General features: G+C 34.3%; 1 protein-coding gene across 1 annotated transcript; it reads right to left on the bottom strand.

Annotated features, from left to right (window-relative positions):
• Nucleotides 1-974: 974 nt before the first annotated feature.
• On the bottom strand, nt 975-3,277 carry LOC145037081 (RNA-binding (RRM/RBD/RNP motifs) family protein). The gene is made up of 8 exons (XM_078985653.1): nt 2,999-3,277; nt 2,381-2,864; nt 2,239-2,297; nt 2,025-2,155; nt 1,848-1,944; nt 1,609-1,773; nt 1,411-1,511; nt 975-1,337 (listed from the first exon to the last, which is right to left on the bottom strand). Exons 1-8 carry the CDS (start codon nt 3,197-3,199, stop codon nt 1,247-1,249), a joined length of 1,329 nt encoding a protein of 442 aa, XP_078841779.1. The 5' UTR covers nt 3,200-3,277; the 3' UTR covers nt 975-1,246.
• Between the last annotated feature and the right edge of the window lie 17,585 nt (nt 3,278-20,862).

Raw genomic sequence — 20,862 nt, 5'->3', positions numbered from 1 at the left:
TGAAATTGAAGAGAAAATGAATGTATTTGAAGAAAGAAACAATGTAATTGAAAAGAATGTGTGGTTTATTAACTTATGACCTTTCTAAAAAGAGTTTTAAAAAAAATGTGTGGAATAGCTTTGTGGTGAGAAAATTCAATACTTTAAAAAGTATTTGGCCATCTTATACATGTATAAATGATCTTTTTCAAATAAGTCAATAAGTCATATGAAGATTGCAAAAGTTATGATTTTTTAAAAACTCATTTTCAAAGGCTTAAACATAAGCTGTTTTAAAAGATTTTTTTCCTTTGTCAAACACTTTATAAAACTTATTGACTTCTCAAGGTGTCAATAAATTAATAAGGAGTTTTTTTGATGAAATCTCAAACATGCTCTAAAATATTTGGAGTTTTAGGAATCTTGGTTGTTTTAAATAAAAGCTTTTGTTAAAATTAAAAAATATGGTTTTGATTTTAGAGATGCCACGGCCTTCTCTTACTCCTACTAACACTATGTTCCCTAGTCTAACTTAAGGGAGAAAAGAAGAGAAAATTTGATAAAGGTGAGGAAAAATCAATGTTCGTAACGGAAGGAAATCTAAAAAAAATGAAAAGATAACTTTCCTATCCTTCAAATTTGAATGGATTTGAAGAAAAAAAGAATAAATATTTATTTTCCTTCTATTTCTTTCAAACTCAAGAATACTAAAATACAATTTTCTTTTCTTTTTATTTCCTTTCTTTTCTTTTCTCATCATTTTCTTTCCCCTTTTTTTATTTTCTTTACTCAATATTTTCTTTCCCCTAGTTTTATTTTCTTTACTAAAACTCTAGAACAAGTTACAATATCAAAGTGTGCCATGCATTGGTGTCTGATAACTAATTTGAAGAGTAGTCATGTAACGTTAGTATGATTACAAACCCTAAACCCTAGCTTAAACCACTACACTAGGCTAAGAATTTTTTCCAACAAAATCACCAAAACAACAGTCAGATCGCAAAACTCGGTTTTCAGATTTGGTATTAACTTTCGGTTTCGATAATCCCAAATCAAACGGATATTAATTTTAGTATCATATAGGAGGAGCCTTCACAAGTCGCAACCAATCATCATCACAATTTTCTAAACTCAAGTAAACACGCAACCAAAGCATAATACACCCATGTAGAAAAAAAAAAAAAAAAAAAAAAAAAAAAAAAAGTCTTCATTTGATTAATTTGGCTCGATCAAATCTACACTCTCCAAAGTCTCTAATTGTTAACAACTAAGCTTGTAATGAAGAAGACGATGTTTTCTGCCACAAAGGTCTCCCCAAAATCGCACTTCCATGTGTAGCAAGATACACATAATTTGACCTAACAAAAATCCAAAGCATAAAATTCATATTCTATTACAAATACATTTTAAAAAAAAAAAAAAAAAACTTACTTTTCAACATCTGGTGTAGCCAAAGGATCATAAATTTCCTCCCTTTGTTCCACAGGTGGTGCAACACCTCCCACAACACCCATGTCCTGACCACCTTCACCCTAAATATTATAATCCATAAATAAAATATTATATTTTCGCATTTTTTAAAAATGAATTACAAAAAAAAAATTGGAAAATGGAAATCATGTATCTTGCCTGTTGAGGATACTGCATATAACCACCATATGCAGCACCATAAGCATACAATGATGGATCTTGAGTTGCTCCATAACCATAAGCATCATACCCTTGACCATAACCATAATACGCGCTCCCCCATTGACTTTGATCCGCCTGTTGACCCCACATTCCAGATGGATCCTACATTTTAATTTTCACAAATTCCGTAAAAAAAAAAAACAATTCAAACAAAGAAAAGGTAATAATATGTTCACCTGTTTAGCAGCTGTGCTTTTTCCCCAAGAAAGGTGGACTACAGTTTGACCAATTTGACTTCCATGCATCCTTTGAATTGCTTCTTCAGCAGATGTTCTACAGGAAAATAGGAATTAACTTTTTACAGTTTTTTCATGTATCGAGTTTTTTTTTTTTTTGGCAAATTTAAGACTTACCTGTTGACAAACTGAACAAACCCGCATCCTTTAGCTGTAGGAATTTTGACATAAACTATTTCACCAAATTGCAAGAAAATCGACCTCAATTCCTCCTCTGCAACACCAGGGTCAAGATTGCCGATATAAACCTGCAATAAGTAATAACAATAAGGAAGAAGAAAGTTATAAAGAAAATGGACATAAGGGTATAAATAAAAATAGTCAGACTTACAGTTGTGTTTGTTGGATCAGTGTCAACAGGAATAGCAGCCACTGTAGCTGGATATAAGCCTGATAAAACAGATTCAGATGAGAATTTTACAATATGATTAACAGAAGAAGAAGATAGTAAATACAATACATGAATACACTACCTTTTGGTGCTACGTATTGTTGTTGGAAGGCTGTGGTCTTCTTTGGTGTTGCTGCGCTGATTCTCATTGGTCTAGTTGAGCAATAAATCCCATTCATTTCACTCATGGCACGATTTCTTTCCATTTCGTCTGCAAATTTAACAAAACCGTATCCTTTTGAGCGTCCTGTGTTGGGATCTGTGACGACTTTGGCGCCTCTTACAGATGGATATTGAGTGCGAAAGGTTTCTTGCAGTAAATGATCGGTAACATCTGGTGCTAAATCGCCTACGAAGATGGAATGTTCAGGGCCAGCATCAGGGCGTCGTTCTCCGATGCCTGAAGATGCCCAATTTAACCTAAAACTTAATTCTGTTCCTGGGATTTGTGTTCCGTTGTATGATTGTAGAACCCTTTCTGCTGTTGAATGTGAAGCGAACTCCACAAATCCGTAACCTTCTGGAAGCCCTGTTGCTTTGTTACGGATTACTTTTATCGAAAGCACCTACAAAGGAAGCTATGATCAATTTTTGGGCCTCTAAAAAACCCTAAAGGCCATAACAGACGTAGACATAAAAACGATTTGGTGAACAGTGTATGTGTGTGTGTTGGGGAGATGTAGTTAAGAATTAGAAGGACCTCGTTGGTGGCGGCGAACCAGGAATGAAGGTAGGATTCGTCAGCCCAGTAGGGTAAATCACCAATCCATAGGGTACGGATTTCTTCGTGAGAGGAGGGCTGGTGGTAGGGTTGCGGCGGAGGCGGTGGCGCTCCGTAAGCATACTGCGGCTGTGGCTGTGCGCTCATCATCCATTGTTGTTGCCCACCTTGTGCTTCCATCTTCCTTCTCTATGGGTGTCTGCTGAATGTCCTGAATGTGATGGAAGGCTCTATTCGCTCTTGCAATTTTGGCTTTTGGGGGTGGGTTCGTTGTTTTCACTTTTTTTAAATTATTCCAAAAAAAAAAAAAAAAATCTTTTAATGAGAAATTGTATTTACTTTATCATATACTAGCAGTTTATCCGCGCAAAGCAGCGGGGCGTGTAAATTCTTTCGGTGATATGTTTCCTCTATAAAAATATTATGTTATAAAAGAAAGTACATATCGAAGACAAAATAATAAAACTATGGTGTTATTTGGGAGATGGGGTCATTTTTTGTTCCTGAACGGTGAACTTTATAGCAGAGGAAGGAACAAAGAGGTATATGCGATTGGAAGGATATTTGAATCAACATGTTAAATTTAAGGATATCCAAAAGGGTTCAAAATTTGAATGAATCCGGGATTTGAGGGAACCATATCAAATTGCTGAGAAATATAAGGAGATTTGATGATAAGTATTTGAATTCAAAACTTGGTTAAAATTTAATATTATTTTATCAATGGTTACTTGTACTATGAGCTTCATCATTTAGACGTCTTAAAAAAATATTATTATTATAATCAATCTATTTTTATAAATAGTTAGATTTCTTTTATAAGATAGTAAAGATAAGTATATATCTATAAATTGTCCCCTTTTAGGGAGGGAGGCGAATAAGGTTTTGTTTAGTATGTTTTGTTTTGTTTGCACGATTTTGAGGAGGGGTGTTCAAAAAAACCGTAAAACTGAAAAACTGAGCCGATCCGGTCAATCCAAAACCGAAAAAACCGACTATCTACGAGTTGGTTTCGGTTTGCATATTTCGATATCCGTGGATACCCGAACCGAACGTCATTGATATATATATATATATATATATATATATATATATATATATATATATATATAGAGAGAGAGAGAGAGAGAATGTGTGTTAGGTTCATATATAAACCTTAATTATTGTGTGAATGTTTGAACGAATGGAAATTTAAAAAAATAATAAATTATTAATAAAACAAATAAAAGTTAATTTTGGAAGTTTACATATAATTATTTTACTAACCAAAAAATGAAATCGTGTATTTTCCTTAAATAATGGTTTCGATTACAAACTTTATATCTTTATCCACTTTTTGAATTTGATGATTTCGATTCCAAAAGTTCAACACAGACCAAAATTTTTCAGAGCAAAAGTTGCAGATCAAAAAAGAAAAACTATGTGAAAACAATTATTCTTCAAGAATAAAAATTTAATTGTGACATGGAAAACGGTAAATCAATCTCCAAAAAAAATGACCTGAAAAGTTAATTTCAAAACAATTAATTTGTATTCTTAAAGAATGCACACATTTAATATACAAAATCAACCAAAAACGATGAAAGTGTTCTTATAGAATTTTCAATATGCAGAATTTATTATATCATATTCTTATAGAATTTTCAATATGCAGAATTTATTATATCATATTCTTAAAGAATGCACGTACAATACTTTAAGAGGGTTGCTTTATTGTATTTTTTTACGAATGTATTCTATTATTTTTCAAAATCTTATATTATTCTTCAAGAATTTGTCCAATTGTATTTAATTTTTTAGTTTTCACGAAAGGTTTTTTTTTTAAGAATGTATCTATTATTTTTAAAGAGATATGTGCACTTATAATTTATTACTTATTCTTCCAGAATGATAATGATAAGAATAAAGTTGAATTACATCATTCGAGACGTTCAAATCGATCTTTAATAAAAACGTATTTTTTCATAATGATAATGATAATAAAACTGAATTTTCAAAGCATTTAAAAATATTAATTTGTATTTTTTTTTTTTAGATTTAGTTTTTTAGTAATTAATGTGACTTAGTTGCCTAAAATATTTGTAATTCACTTAATAAAATATCTTAGTTTTCTCTACAATTAATTAAGGATAATTATATAATAATTCTTAGTCCATGTTAATACCATGTTCCTTACAGTCACATCTCTTCGTTATTTTTAATCTAATGGTTATAATTTTGTCAAATATTAATACAATAATTGTGATTCATATTTAATTATAACCATATATATATATATATATATATATATATATATATATATATATATATATATATATATATATATATATATATAAACTTAAAAAAAATAATAAGAATATGGTTCCAGTGTTCCATGCTCAATAAAAAAAATTATTTGATTCATAATACCACATACAATCTAATTGCCCAAACAGAACACAATTTATGGTTAATTTTATTATTATAGTTATTATATAAACTATAATATATAATTTGAACTTCAACAACTATTATGATTTGATGACTTACCAATAGTTTATATTTTTAGTTAATAGTTTCGACTTTTTGTATTTAGCGGGTATCCGTGAACCGAACCGTGGTTACTCGCCTTTATACGGTTCGGTTCGGTTCGGTTTTTTTCATAAATCGGTTAGGTTTCGGTTATTGCGTGTTAGGTACCCGCCTCATGGTCACGGTTCATAATTTTTTTACTATTCGAACCGAACCATCCCGTAAACACCCCAAATTTTGAGAGAACACTATTAATTTTTATTAAAAAGATGGTTTTATTTATTTGTAGGGACAGTAAACTTGCCAACATACAAAAGTATATACACAAAACCATAAAACATTCCAATTTATGAAAGTTGAAGGGGTGGAAAATGTTGATGTTTAAATTTGAAGGGATAAAAGTGATGTTTTACAGAATAAAGGAGTCAAAAGTGACATTCTACAAAGTAGGGTGGAAAGTGCCAACATACAAAATTATAAGGATCAAATCTATTAACAAAATAAGCTTTTGTGGCCAAAGTGTGGAGCTACAAACACTATACTCAAGGGACTAAATATGTAACAAAAAAAATGTGGCTAAAGTACGAAATATAAAACATGTGTGGCCAAAGTACGAAATGCATATTTACGAGGACGTTTGTTTTAATATACAGTATAATTAGGTTTTATTAGAAAAAATATATTATTTTGGAAAAAAAATTTTGACAAGGTCTTAAATATTTTTTTAAAAGAAAAGTATTTTATCCAAATTAACAAAAAAATCTTTATTTTTATTTTAACAAGAAATAAAAAATTATTGTGTAAAATTAAATAATCGAGACTTTTCTATTCAAAAAAAAAAAAAAAAAAATAGATCGGACTTTATAAAAAAATCTCATAATAATAAAACTTTTCTGTGTAAAACCCTTTATAATTTTGTCACGAAATAATTATAGAATATATTTCATATATTTTAGTGAGACAATACTCAGTAGTGTATACTTAAAAAAATTAATAAAATTTTAAAATCTAATGATTAAAACAAATTCAATTATACATATGTTATCTACTTTGGAATGTATAGAGTAATGAACATCTTTACCATTAGACGATGTTAGTGGAATAAAAGATGAGGACCGAACTTATGTGTTATTTAGTTAAAATAGGGTTTAAAGCCCCATTTTCTAAAGGGCCCCTCAATGTCGATATTTGTCTTTCTCCAACTCCATTCGCTGATTACTGATACACACACATACTCAAAAATCAAAAGAGATGTTCTGACTTCTGTTCTCTTCCTTTCTTCTCCATTCTCGTTGTCGTTGATTGTCTGATTGAATGGACTGATTATCGATTTATGCTTCTCCAATCTCAATTCTTGAACATTGAAAGGTTGCCTAAACCATTGATTGTTGAAATACCTTCACCATTCTTCATCCTTCTTTATTCTTAGCTTCTATGATGAATTTATTTGATTACCCATTGTTCAAAAATCTTAAATGATTCAATCAATTGATTCAAGGAACATGTAGTTAGTGTTTTCACTTGATTTTTTCATTGTCTAATTATCTATTAGGCTTAATAGCCAATTAGGTTTAAATTTTCCATTACATGATTTTTCATTGTTCTTTGTTCATTGATTAATGCTCGATTTCTTTGTTTCTGTTTGATTTTTGTTTTTTAAGTTAGTGTTTCCAGTCGATTTTTGCTTTGCTGACTTGCTGTTTGATTTTTATGTTTCCTTTTTTAATTATAAAATCATGCAACTTAAGTTCTTTTGTTTTTACATCGCAGTATCACACCTAAGCAAAGTATGTAATGTAACCTGAAGCTAAGGCCTAAGGAATGTTGGTTATTGTCTTATTGATTGATTTCTTTGTGTCTTGTTCATTGATTTGTGTGTTAAGTTGTGCATAGATTTGAATTATATAAAAGAAAAAACAACAACCTTCACTTTAAAATAGAAAAGGCCCCATTTTCTACCCTACTTCAACGGTTTCATGAATTATAAGTGAGTTCATGGCCCCATTTTCCAAACTATTTCAAGGGGAATACAAGTTAAAAATGCATCTATTACGTAGTTATTACTAATTATAATAAGATAATCATGTTCGTGATAGTAGGATGATATTATGTCTGATAAATAATGTGTCCAAACATTTTAGATAATATTATGCCTAGTTGTTATAACGATTCATGCTACTAGATAATATCATACCTAGTTGTCACGTTGGCCAATTGCCAGGAAACGCTGAAACACTACACACTATTATAGACACCCTTTGGATAAAGCTTAGCACCTAGTCTTACTTTGCCCAAATACTCGCTACACTAAACACGCTAACTAGAATGATTCCTAGTCGATACGTTGGCCAGTTACCAGGAAATACAAAATACTCTAGCCACCCTTTGGATAAGCTTAGTACCTAGTATTACTCTGCCTAAATAATCAGCTACGCCAACACACCAACTCAAAGACTATATATATATATATATATATATATATATATATATATATATATATATATATATATATATATATATATATATATATAAGATAAATAATATAAATAATAAGTATTGACAATGAATATAACAACGAATGACAACATGGCCGACCAGGGGAGGCCCCCACATAACAAGAGTTAAATGAGACAATTTATCAACACGCTGAAAGATTTCCAGCTAGCTCTCGGCCTATAATCGTTAAATCTTAAGTGAGCGGAAGAGATATGTATAGATATATATGGGATTGACATTCCCACATGTGGTTTCTAACTACAACCTGAAGGCATGTCAAAGCATGCATAACTTTCTAAACACATTTTCGAAGTTCGATGAAGCGCCGTGGTTTTCAGACCAACAATCAGAGCTCGATTATAGGTGTTGAAGAATAAAATCCTATCTAAATGCTAGGTGTTGGTCTTTATTTCCTATTTTTGGTTTCCTCTTTTTGTGTTTCAGTTTTAGTTTTTTGCTTATTGCCCTTTAATGGCTTTTTACTATATTTTTTTAAAAGTTGTAACAGCTATACGTAATGCCTATAAAAGGCCAGCTTCTGTTTGAATAAAATATACACCTATTTTCACACCAAATAACATGTAACACCCCGAACCCATAAGACCTATAAAGGAAAGGAAAACCTCAAAATCGGAAGGCGACTCGTCAAGTTGGTGGGGTGACTCGACGAGCAGGAGCGTATTTCGGGTCGCAGGTTAAGTGACCTACTCGACGAGTCAGGTGACCGACTCGGCGAGTTGGTTAGGGTTTGAGAAACCCTAAATTTGGGACTTGGTACCCTATTTAAGCATCTTATTCTCCTTCTCGTGGTTCCATTTTCCAGCCCCCATTGTCCAGAGCTTTACCCACGAAACCCTAGATCATTTGGTGAGTGTGTGAGCCATTCTTGAGTGTTTTGGTGCTCTTAGAGGCTAGAAGAAGAAGAAGGATATTAAAGGTTCAAGGAGGAATTGTATATCCAGCAACACCATCTCATTTCCATTTATTTCTAGTAATCAAGTCTTCATCTTGACTTATAGCTTCTTAGATATCTTTATGTCCACTTGATGGGAGTTTTGGTCCATGTAGCTTGATCTATGGGACAAGGATGTCCCACACAAAGATCATTTTAGATCTGGAGTCCCTAAAAGTGGTTAAGGCATAAAGGTGCAAGATTTATGTGATTGGAACCCTCATGCAAGCTTTAAGGAGTTATTTTGGCCTTTTAAGCCTCAAAAGGTCTTGCTTGGAAGAAAAAGCAGAGACTATATGTGTTCATCTGGTGTATAAGGCCTAGACCTATGTTGTTATGCCTTGGATTGGAGTAATATGAGTTTTTGGGACCTAGAGTTATGTCTTAAGGAGCTAGGGTTTGGCTTAACCCATTAAGAAGGATTAAGAGTGGGTAAAGTTGGAAACTTTACCCTCATGAGGTCATCTTCATCATGTAGACGAAGTTTCGGGTTTGGATCTGAAGTGTAAGGGCTCAATTTGTTAAAATGGCCAATCAGACTGAAGGATTGGGTGAGTCCAGGGAGGGACTCGACGGTTCTAAGTCTATTGTCCCGTTTTTGGATTAACCTGGGACTCGACGAGTCTGAGGGCTGACTCAACGAGTTAACTCGATGAATCGCAACCTTGAGTAGCCAGTGAACTCGGTGAGTCAGGGGTTGACTCGACGATTTGAATCGCAATCTCAGGATTTTGACTTATTGGACTCAGAGACTTGAAGGAGCAACTCGGCGAGTTGGGTCAACTTGGAGCGTTGACTTTGATCGTTGACTTTGACTTTGACCAATTCTCCAGTGACTAAGGAGTTGATGCATTTGAAGTTGAGATGAGCGAGTTTGCGGTGCCATAACCAACTAACTTCGGATACAGCTTTTGAGATAAAGCACAGCTGCGGTTTACTAATGATGAGAGAAACATCCAGAGGATACGTGGTGCCTTCGGATCGAGACTTGATTAAGCAAGTGCTTCTATCACCCATCATGATGTAACAGAATTGATCATCAAACTCTACTCGATGGTCTGCCTTACATAGTTGGCCAACAATGATGAGATTGTGTGTGAGGCTTTCTACATAGGCAACCTTCTGTATTGAAAAGTTCCCCGTAGTGAGCACACCGTAACCTCGGATAATGCCATTTGCATTGTTGCCAAATGTAACATTTCCACCATTGCATATTGGCATGAAATCCCGAAGGTATTCTAACCTTCCAGTCATGTGCAAGGAGCAGGCACTGTCGATCAACCATTCTTCTTCTTGATCCTCCTTGCATAAAGCCTACAGAAGTTAAGTGGTTAATTTGGGCACCCAAGCGAGTTTGGAGCCCGGAGTCACATACGATGTTTTAATCGATGCATGATGTGAGGTTGTAGGGACAGGTTTTAAGTCAACTTTCAACTCTAGTCCTGGGTGTTTGTGATTTTTTGAAATTTTGTGAGATTGTGAAAAGTTGTGAGTCTTTTGAGAACGATGAGATTTGTCATGAGAGAAGATCTTTTGATACTGACATAGACACGTGAATTTTTTGTCATTTTGCCTGACATCTGGCTTGGTCAGTGATTTTGAGGATAAATTATGCTTTTGTCCAGTCCGAGGATTGTGAGATTTAACCTTTTTGTCTGTGTGTTTTGAAAAGGTTTTTTTTTGCAGATTTTGCAGGTGTGTAGACACGTCCAGACCTTTTGTGATGTGATTTCTTAAACTCTTGAGATGACCTTTTCAGTGCCGGAGTTGGCAAATTTCTTTTCCATTTTTGAGTTTTTGAGAGTGACATTGGAAGGGTTGGAGTAGGTAAAATACTTTTCCATTTTGGATTGTCAAATGAATAGACCTGAAAACATGTGATCGAAAAGACTTATCCTTAGATTTGGATATTTTTTTAGTAGTGTCAGAAACAGTGAATTCCTTTTTTGTTTTCTTGGAAACAATTTTCTTGAAATGATAATTTGAGAAAAACAAGTTTTTCTGGACTTTTTGACTTTGGGTATTTCACAGATTTCTTTTGTTTTGAAATAATTTCCCGTTGCTTTCCACGGGAACGAAATTCTTCTTTAAAAGCTTTTTTTGCTTCGGTCTTAGGAGAACCGCAGTCAGCAATGTTTAGTTGCGGTTTCCTTGAGCCTTTTGGAGATTTTGAAAAACAGGGACTTGATTCATCCGAGCTTGAGAAGTCAGGACTTTGAGAACATTGACCAAATTCAAAATTTCGATTGGTAATTCATGATCAATTGGTTCAATAGTCACAGAGCTTTTAACTATGGTCTGTGGTGTAGTACTTTGAACAACCGTAGATGACAGTTTATGACTGCGGTTAGGAATACTGCGGTTAGACTGCAGAGATGGAAAATCTCTTGTGACATCAGGACCTTCTACAACAATTTCCTCATCAACTATGGATGCTGACTGAGAATCAGAATGGATTATGTTATCAACATTATTAGAAAATTCAGGGAGAGTTTCCTCGATAACACAATTATTACTCAGATCATGAAGTTTACCAAAATGAGTTTGGATATCCTCAGGAAATGTTTTGTCATTGACTGGAAACAAGAAGTTACGGTCCGGAGGGACATAGGGACGTTCCGGTGTAAACCGGGGTGAGGAGTCCGTTACAGTTGGATAACCATTGGACATCCCCAATTGAAAGTGTTATCAACATTCCCATTATTAACTAGATTCTCAATGGCTTCAGTTTTATGATAAAGTTTTTCGGTTAGAAGATTTAAGCGTACAATTTCACTCTGTGCTTAATCTCTTTGATTCAAGGCTATTTCTAGTTGTGTTTCACTTAACATCCTAGCATCTTTTTCTAACATCAATTCCTTCTCTAACATTTCCATTTTGAGTCTCTTATTGTCCAAACGTCCTCTAACATGGAACATCTCCTGCGAAGCGATGTTCTTATCATCTAAGGCTTTATTGTAGTCTGTAAGGACGGCAACACATGTGTCATTGAGTGTGTCTATGAAAGGTTGACAATCATGCATGTTGTAATTTAAAATTTGAATCATAAGTTTTACCTGTTCCACAATGCTGAGAGTTCCATCTTTTGCCATGTAGCAATGGTTCTTCTTTAGATTGGTTGAGTCGTCTTCATCAGCAGTTGCTACCATGCAAATCTTTCCTTTTCCCTTACTGAAATGATCTTCATCTTCATCTCCTGATGACCACACTTGATGATCCCTTTTCACTTGAGCAACATAGGCTTTTCCCTTTTCTTTGTCTTCCAGTTCTTGAGCCATTCTAAGATGGAAGGCTCTATCTTTCACTATCTTTGCCTTGCAATCCTTGGCAAAATGGTTTTCTTTGTTGCACTTGTGACATATAACAATGTCACTCTTGTCTTCTAAAGCAATATCGAAGTCAGATGATTGGGACTATGATAATATGTCTTTAGATTGTGTTTGCTGAGGCTGCGATGAACGAAAGTGATTGGTTTGAAAGGTGGTCGATTGTATTGTTGATTTTTGCGAAATGAGGGTGGTAAGCGATAGAATTTTTGACTGATAAGAGTTATGGCATTCTGAAACTCCTCTTCATCGTCATATTCAGAGTCAGCTTCATATGACTGGGGTGGTGAGTCATATGAGGTGGGATAGGTTTGAGTGTGAGGTGATTGTGCTACTAGTGCGAGAGGTCCTCCGAAGTCTGAGCATTCCTTGAGTACGGTGGACTCTTGAGCTTGCAACTCTCCATAGAGCTTATAAAGAGATAACGAATGAATCTTCCTGTCACCTTGTACAATCATTTTGGGCATTGTCCAGTGTCTTCCCAAGCCATTCAGGAATTGTAAATTTGTTTCATGATTGCTGCGGATGGTGCCCGCATTGGACAGTTTTGTGACAATTAAGTTGAACCTTTTAAAAGAGTCTTCCAAACTTTCACCGAAGTGGGCTTTGAAGTTGTTGAATTCATTGAGTGCAATTTATACAAGTTTTTTAGAACATCCCAAATCTCCTTTGCTGATTTGCAATTTATGATGATGTCGAAGTTGTCATGAGCAACTCCACAAGAGATTTCATAAAAAGCAATAACATCATTTTCCATTTTGTCCAGATCATCTTTGGTAGGACGGTTCAAAGCTGGTTGACCTCCACCTAGCCTTGTTGTGGCTCCATATGTTTGGACTGGGGTGAGGACTGGAACGTGGGGTCCTTCTTCTACGGATCTCCATACATCTCTACCAAGTCGTCTGAGATATCTTTCCATCCTTTGATACCAGTGATGATACTCATTCGCAACTAGTATTGGGACTCAATTAGAACCACCAACACTGTTGGAGACATTCAATGATAATGATTGTGCCATTTTGAAGTTTTTTTTAGAAATGAGCTTCATTGGTATAGAAGGCTTTTTGAAAAATCAGAGTTCCGATTTTCAGAAGGCAACCACTATGGCTCTGATAACAATTGTTAAGAGAAACTTTGAGACACACTTGAACAAAATATTAGAACAAGTAAATAGCGGAATTGTTAATCTCTAAGGATCTGTTAGCTCCACAATAATATTAAGAATTAGAAGTTAGTGAGTTAGATGCAGAAATGTAAAGAAACATAAATGACAACAATTGTTATATCAAGTATACACAAAAGCAGATTCATAACATGGAATGCATTGAAACCAAGTTAGTAAGTGAGATCTAGCTTAGTGATTAAGTCACAAGTGACTTTCTCTACGAGGAGAGATAATAATGGAAGAAGCTTAAGTAAGAGAGAATGAGAACAAGATTATGTGTATTAGAAATTGATGAGAGATACACACATCGGTTGAGGTACTGAATACATAAGCAAGGATCTCTATTTATAGAGAAGTTTAGAACTCTAAGAGTAGCCATGCAAGGCATACTGGACAATAGAGTGTATTACAGAAAAGACAAAATAAACTAAGTAATGATATAGATTGCGGTCCATGATGACTTCGGATATCATTGTTTGAAGACGTTGCTTAACTGCGGTGGCTTGGACGCTGCGGTGGCAAAGTTCAAGAGGGTCACTTTTTTGATTCAATAGAAACCACCAAGTCTCTTAGGAAGCCCAAAGCCGGTTGAGATTATGGATTGGATCTCCGAGATGGAGATGGTGTTTGAGAGTTGCAATTGTAGCGAGAATCAGAAGACTGTCTTCGCAGCAAGATAGCTGAAAACGGGAGTCTTGAGCTGGTGGAAGCTACTGGCAGATACGATGCCACGAGGAGAATCCCTAAAGATGTCATGGGAAGAGTTTTTGGAACAATTGAAAATGCAGTATTGCTCAGAGATAGATCTGATAGACCTGAACAACGAGTTTCAGAACCTGAAGAAAGGGAAGATGAGTGTTGATGAGTATGTCACCGCATTCACCGAGAGGATGAAGCTATTTCCCTACTTGGTTCCTACTAAACTCTCCAAGATTGATAGATTTGCTAACGAATTGCCCACTGACTTTGGCCCAATGGTCAAAATGGAAACTACCTTGAAAACAACTGTTAGGGCAACTAAGAACGTAGAGACCCAGATAAGAGAAAAGGGTCTAGAAAAAGATAAGGCAGGAGAGAAGCGGAAGTTTGAAGGATCTTCAAGGTCCAACAAGGAGAGCAAATTCTCAAAGCTTGGAGGATGAGAAGGAGGTGAAGCGAGATGGTGTGATAAATGCAAGAAGAAGCATTGTGGGAAGTGCAACGAAGAAGTAGCTTGTTACAAGTGTGGAAGGATTGGTCGCTATTCCAAGGACTACACACTTAATGATAAGGTATGCTACGGATGTGGAGGCAAGGGGCACCTGTCAAGAAATTGCCCAAAGAAAAACGAAGCAGCAAAGCCAAACATATCACCAAGGCCAAGGGCATTCCACATGATCCTTAACGAGGCAGAAAACCATGCAAGGAACCAAGGATAAGGAATCCATACCCGAAGACCGAGTTATGAGGTAGCCTAAGAGATAGAACAATATGATGTAGCCTATTAGAGGCATAGTCTAGGGTGAACTTGAACACCTATTAATAGTTTCAAGAAATAATGAAGCCTTCGTTTTTCTATATGATGTGTTAAACTGTTATGTGATTTTCTTGTATGGTGACTTGGAAAACTGTGAGACAATACTTGGGACGAGTATGAGTAGGTGAGAAAGGTAGTAGATGCATATACTACCAGAAGCACAGGACTCACGCTTGGATCAGGGAAAGTCACAAGGTTACCAAGAAGCTAGTAATTGATACCGTTTTATTCAAGTATGTCGTTACCATTGTTTCGGTAATGACTAAAAAGATTGTTGATATTCCGACCCTAGTGGTCATATAGGATTGAGTTCGACTACACTGAGTATGCTATGTGGTTTAGAAAATCAAGTTCGATGTAGCATCTGACTTAAGACAGAAGATTGGAATAAAAAACAATCAATAGAGGTATCACGAAAAGTTGCTTGTAGCTAGAAATGCTACCTTTTAAAATGTGATTATATCACATTAGAACATGAAGGAAGGTATAGTCTGTTTTGGAATATAACTATAAGAGACCTGAGTCTAAATGTGCATCACATGATGGTATTTCATAATTTGGGGTCTAACCTGAGATAAAAAGCAGATGCACGATCGAGTACTGCTTACAGTCAATAAGTCTAAGAGATAGGATTGAAGGAATATAGAAGTTATAATTATTACCAAGGATGAAGAGATGACATATGGATTCATTATACGAGCCCTGTTTCTTTGATGATTCTGGGACGTAATCATCCTAAGGGGGAGATAATTGTAACTCCCGTAGATCCGGGCTAGTCAATTTAGAGATAATAGGGGTCGAAAATGATTTTTTGACAAAGATTATTTAGAGTAAATAATCTTAAACAAGTTGTAGAATATGTCTCAAGGGTTCCGTACATATAAGGAACGCCGAAATCCGAGTTATAACGAAGAAGTTATGGCTCGTCGAAGTTTTACGACAAAACTGGCACGGCACCGGGAGACGTAAAAAAATGAATTTATGATAGAGGTTCTTTTAGCCTTAGTAATCTAAATTAAAGTCGTAGAATATGTTAACCTGATAGCGTCCATAAAAAGAACGCCTAAATCTGACTTCTTATAAGGAAGTTATGATTTTTCGAAGTTTTGGCTTAGCGGTGTACAACCCGAAGTTCGAGTATTAGATCGAGCGGTTTTTAGCCAACACAACATAAACGAGAATCAAAGTTCTCGTTATTAGTAGCTTAACGATAAAAAGACAGACGAAAACGGACATCGAATGAAGAAGTTATGAAATTTTAACGGACCAATCCTGTCCCGGCCTGTTAAAAAATATAACTTTAAAAATAAATTCAAAATTAACCGACGGAGTCTAAACAAAAGTTGTAGAGTACGTCTCCACCTACGTGTGGATATAAAGAACGTCAAAAACGGAGTTCGTATGAACGAGTTACAAATTATAATAGCATATTTACGTATTAAAATAAAGTATAAATCATATATACATACACACAGACACACACACACACACACACACACACACACATATATATATATATATATATATATCATTAGGAAGGTATCGACGATGCGGTCATTATAAGACTAATGTTGAGTTCTTTCGATATTAGTTTAGTACAAATATCATTAAATCCATTTAAAATAGTATTATAGAGGGGTGTTTAGTTGTTTATATAACTAAAATGTCATTAAGTAATTATGGAGGGTAGTTTTTGAAAATTCAATTAGTATAAATAAGAGCATTGAGCTATCATATTTCTTGCACCATTCTCTTGATTCAAGAGTCTTTCTCTCCTTATCCCCCGAGCATTTCGGTCCCTCGTGATTCGACTTCTCTTTCTGTAGTTTTAGTATAGTAAGATGAGCGCTGAAGCGCTGCATGAATCTTTCTTAGAAATATTCAGCGATGAAGTTCTTCCCCTGCAGAGTCCGACTCCTAGCTAAAATCCTTTTGTAAGTAAGTTATGTTTACCCTATTTTAAATATAGTTTATATTTAAAATTACTATTGTTATTATAAATTTATAATAAATATTTGAGCTATTATTATGACTTATATAAGTGTCGTTATAATATCTTTTTAATTACTCGTGGTACGGGGAATCTGGTTTAAAGGGCCGCATAGGTTGTTGGATTTCAGAAGTGCTATATGCCAAAATGGTCCTGCCCTCCGGTGTTTTATGTCTGGTCCCTGTCTGTACATAGTGGTTGGAAAGTATTGTTTAAACGTTTATATAATAATAATAATAAGACTAATAATTAGTCACGGTAAATATTAGACTAAAATCTAGTGATAATAATATTAGGTTTCATCGAAGTAAATTATTTTAAAGTAAACGAAGCGCTGTCCGAGTACCGAGTCACCACCTTCTCAGGTGAGTGCATAGTTACTTTCATCTTACACATAGATATGAAGTATTTTATATAAACTACGTGTTATGTGTGCATATTATCTGAATACTTGTTGTCTATGCTAGATGAACGTTTTGTTTATACATGTTTTAAATGATTTGAACTATATAAGTATTTTAAAAATACAAGTATGTTGGGTATGAGATGGGTAAATGAATGAAGAGAGTTAAAAGATGATGCGAGTAAACATTGGCATCTATAGACTTAGTGCCTAACAAATAACATCGGTAGCTATCGACTTAGTGCCTATTGGACAAACACTGGTAGCTATGGACTTAGTATCTGTTAGGAATTGGCAGCTATGGACTTAGTACCTATTAGATAAACACTGGTAGTTATGGATTTAGTACTCAGCAGCTATGGAATTAGTGCTTTACAAACGAGCATTGGCAGCTATGGATTTAGTGTCAGTCCTATAACTCTAGAAGCAAAGGACTTCAGAATGAACGAATGCGGGATAGATGACTCTTAGGATAGATCCTTAAGAGTAAAGAAGATAATGGGGATGGGTAATTTGGTCGATTGTTTGATTGTTTAAACATAATAATTATATTATTATGGGTTGAAAACCCTATGTACTCACCTCGTTTCCCAGCCTGACTCACTCAGTTTATTTATATTACAGGTGTTGAGATGAAGTCACATTACACTGAGAGATTAAAGAGATGTAGATCACTAGTGTAAATAAATGTAAGTTCTGTTTATGCTTATGTTTCTATATTGACGATGACATCCCAAATGTTTTAAAACAAATTAAAAATACTTTTATTCGGAAATGTTTTGATAACGTATTTATCATGTTTTAGTGGGAATAAATTCCGCAACATTTTTATTAAAAGAGGTACTCTGATTTTTATAAAGCATAAACAAAATCAGTCTTTTCTGGCCGTGAAAATGGGGATGTCACAATAACCCTTATTGCACTCTTCATCTAAACAATTTCCTCATAACATCAAATATTCAATTGAAACTTTATTTATGCTCATCAAAATAAAACTAGTATTGAATTTAATGAATTTGATTTTAATGTCAAGGATTACAAGACATAATAACCTCTAATCTCGTATGACGACAATAGCTAGGGCCGACCCAATACATGGGCGAATTGGGCTTAGGCCCAGGGCAACAAAATTTCCGGGGCATCAAAATAATCCAGTTGTATTTATAGTATATATTAGAATGACCCAAAAAACTTAGCCCGTGTCATTGTTCTGTTTAGGACGTGAGAAAGAAAGATGGCGAAAGCAGGTTCCAAAGAGTCATCGATCGCCATAGAGAAACCAAACGTTCGCTGTCCTGGAGATTCGTTGGCATTGTTGTCGATGGGAGAAATAAATACCTACCTAGAATACATATCCGATAAATAAAAAGTAAGAAATGATGTCTTTATTTAAATCAATAATACATAGCTCACAAATCTCAATTTCTTATCAGTGACACTTCACAAGTCTAATTCTTTTCTTTAATCTGATCCGTTTTTAAGGTTCAGTTTTCTCTAATCTGATAAAGCAAATCCGATTCTAAATTTCGATTCTGAATTTCTAAATTATTGATTTTGGTGCGATTTATTGTTGTTGGTTGTTTCATAAGTCATTTGGATGAGTTCACGAGTTCAATTTCGAAATTTGCTTATTAAGGTTTCTTGTAAATTTGATTTCTTGTTTGGTGATTCACTGATTTGGCCGTGATTTGTTTTTGTTGTCTGTTTCAGAAATCAGATTTATTTCGGTTCATGAGTTCAATTTCAAAATATGTTTATTAAGGTTTGTTGGAAATTTGATTTTTTCTCTCTTTCTTATTTAGTGATTCACTGATTTAGGTTCGTTTATGTTGGCTGTTTTTGATTTATCCTCTATTTTTGTTCGATACCTAATGTTTTAGAAATCGGGAGTAGATGAGTTCAATTTCAAAATCTATTCATTAAGTTTTGTCTTAAAAATTTGCTTTATTTCTTATCTATGTGATTTCTTCTCTATTTGATTTCTAGTAAAAAGGAGTAAAAGTCGAAGTATCTGATTTTTGTATCTGATTTGTGTTCATAATATGTTGTTTCAGAAATCAGATTTAGATGAGTTCAATTTCAAAATATGTTTGTGTTCAATATTTGATATCTAAAGATCCTTTCTAAACCGTTGTGTTCTTGTTTATATGATGTGAAGTAGGAGTCAAATTTATGATTTTCTTTTTTAATATCTCAAATATGGACTTCTAAAGGTAGCACAAGCTCATTTCTAATGATCGGGTACCATCACTCTAGAAAAAGATGGAATGAATTAACACTTTTAAGTATTGAAAGTGATTTTTTTATTAAAATATTGATTATTGTAAAATAAGAGATGTTTTTCTATGAACAAATGGAAGACATCGTTTTATGTGATTTTTGTAGGTTATTGTTTGCTTACAACATTTTTTATTTAATAATTCTTTTATATATACGTTTTTTCTATTGTATTATACATATATAAGGGCACAAATTCTTTATATCGCTCTATGTAGTAAAAGACAATGGACCAGCCCTGACAATAGCCCTCTCAACAATGTCCTCCCTTCCTTTTTGTAAGTGCTTGTGACCATTACCCCATCCTCATGGCATCAAAGGCTCAATCATCCTGAAGTTCAAGCCTTGAAGTCCCTTATTTCCAAAAGTTTATCTCTTGTAATAAATACAATTGAGATATGCTATGTCATGTTTTTCAACTTCGCGCACACACTCATTTCTGTTTTTTATTACTAATTTCAATGTTTCAACCGCTTGTGCGGAATACCAGGCGATTTTACTTTCGGATATTGTATATTTCTTGGAACAACATGTCATTCTTATTCCAATGCCAAAACTAAATATGTCCGGTATTGTTTCCGAGACTTGTTGGATTAGCAATCTTCTTCTATATCTTTTATGCCCACCTACCAAGGCGACTATTGTTTACTGTCACAACATCAATGTCGTGTATCTCTCCACAAATCCCATGTAGCACCAACATACGAAACATATAGAGATAAACATTCAGTTTGTTTGAGATGAGGTTGCCACATGTGTCGTTCATGTACTACCTACTCTATTTAATGAATTCAACTACAATTTGAACGTCTGTATGTTTCCTTCCGATAAAACTATGTTAGACTATGTATGTATATTATTACTTTAATGGTGGCAAATATTGGAGCCCAGTAGCTTAGTCGGCCCTTTGGCCTCCACGTAACATGTATATATTGTGTTTGTACCCTTACCTTTGAGATAATAGGGAACATAGTATTTAATAATATATGCATTCTAAACATGTTGCTTGTTGCTCTCTAAGAAGGCATCCATCAAATAAAATTCCTTAATGCAACTAAAAATAACCAATAATAATTGTCTCGGATATTCCGTGTTTAGTGATAAGTTAAATATATAGTTATCATAACTAATTAACTATTATAGCACTATATTTTACAAATAAGTAAACTATAGCCATTATAATCTAAAAGTAAGTAAACTATAGTCA

This window comes from Lactuca saligna, chromosome 1 (assembly GCF_052625555.1).
Source record: "Lactuca saligna cultivar CGN05327 chromosome 1, ASM5262555v1, whole genome shotgun sequence".
NCBI classification, from domain to species: domain Eukaryota; kingdom Viridiplantae; phylum Streptophyta; class Magnoliopsida; order Asterales; family Asteraceae; genus Lactuca; species Lactuca saligna.
The sequence above is the reverse complement of the archived record's forward strand: the minus strand, read 5'-3'. Positions and strand labels throughout refer to the sequence as shown.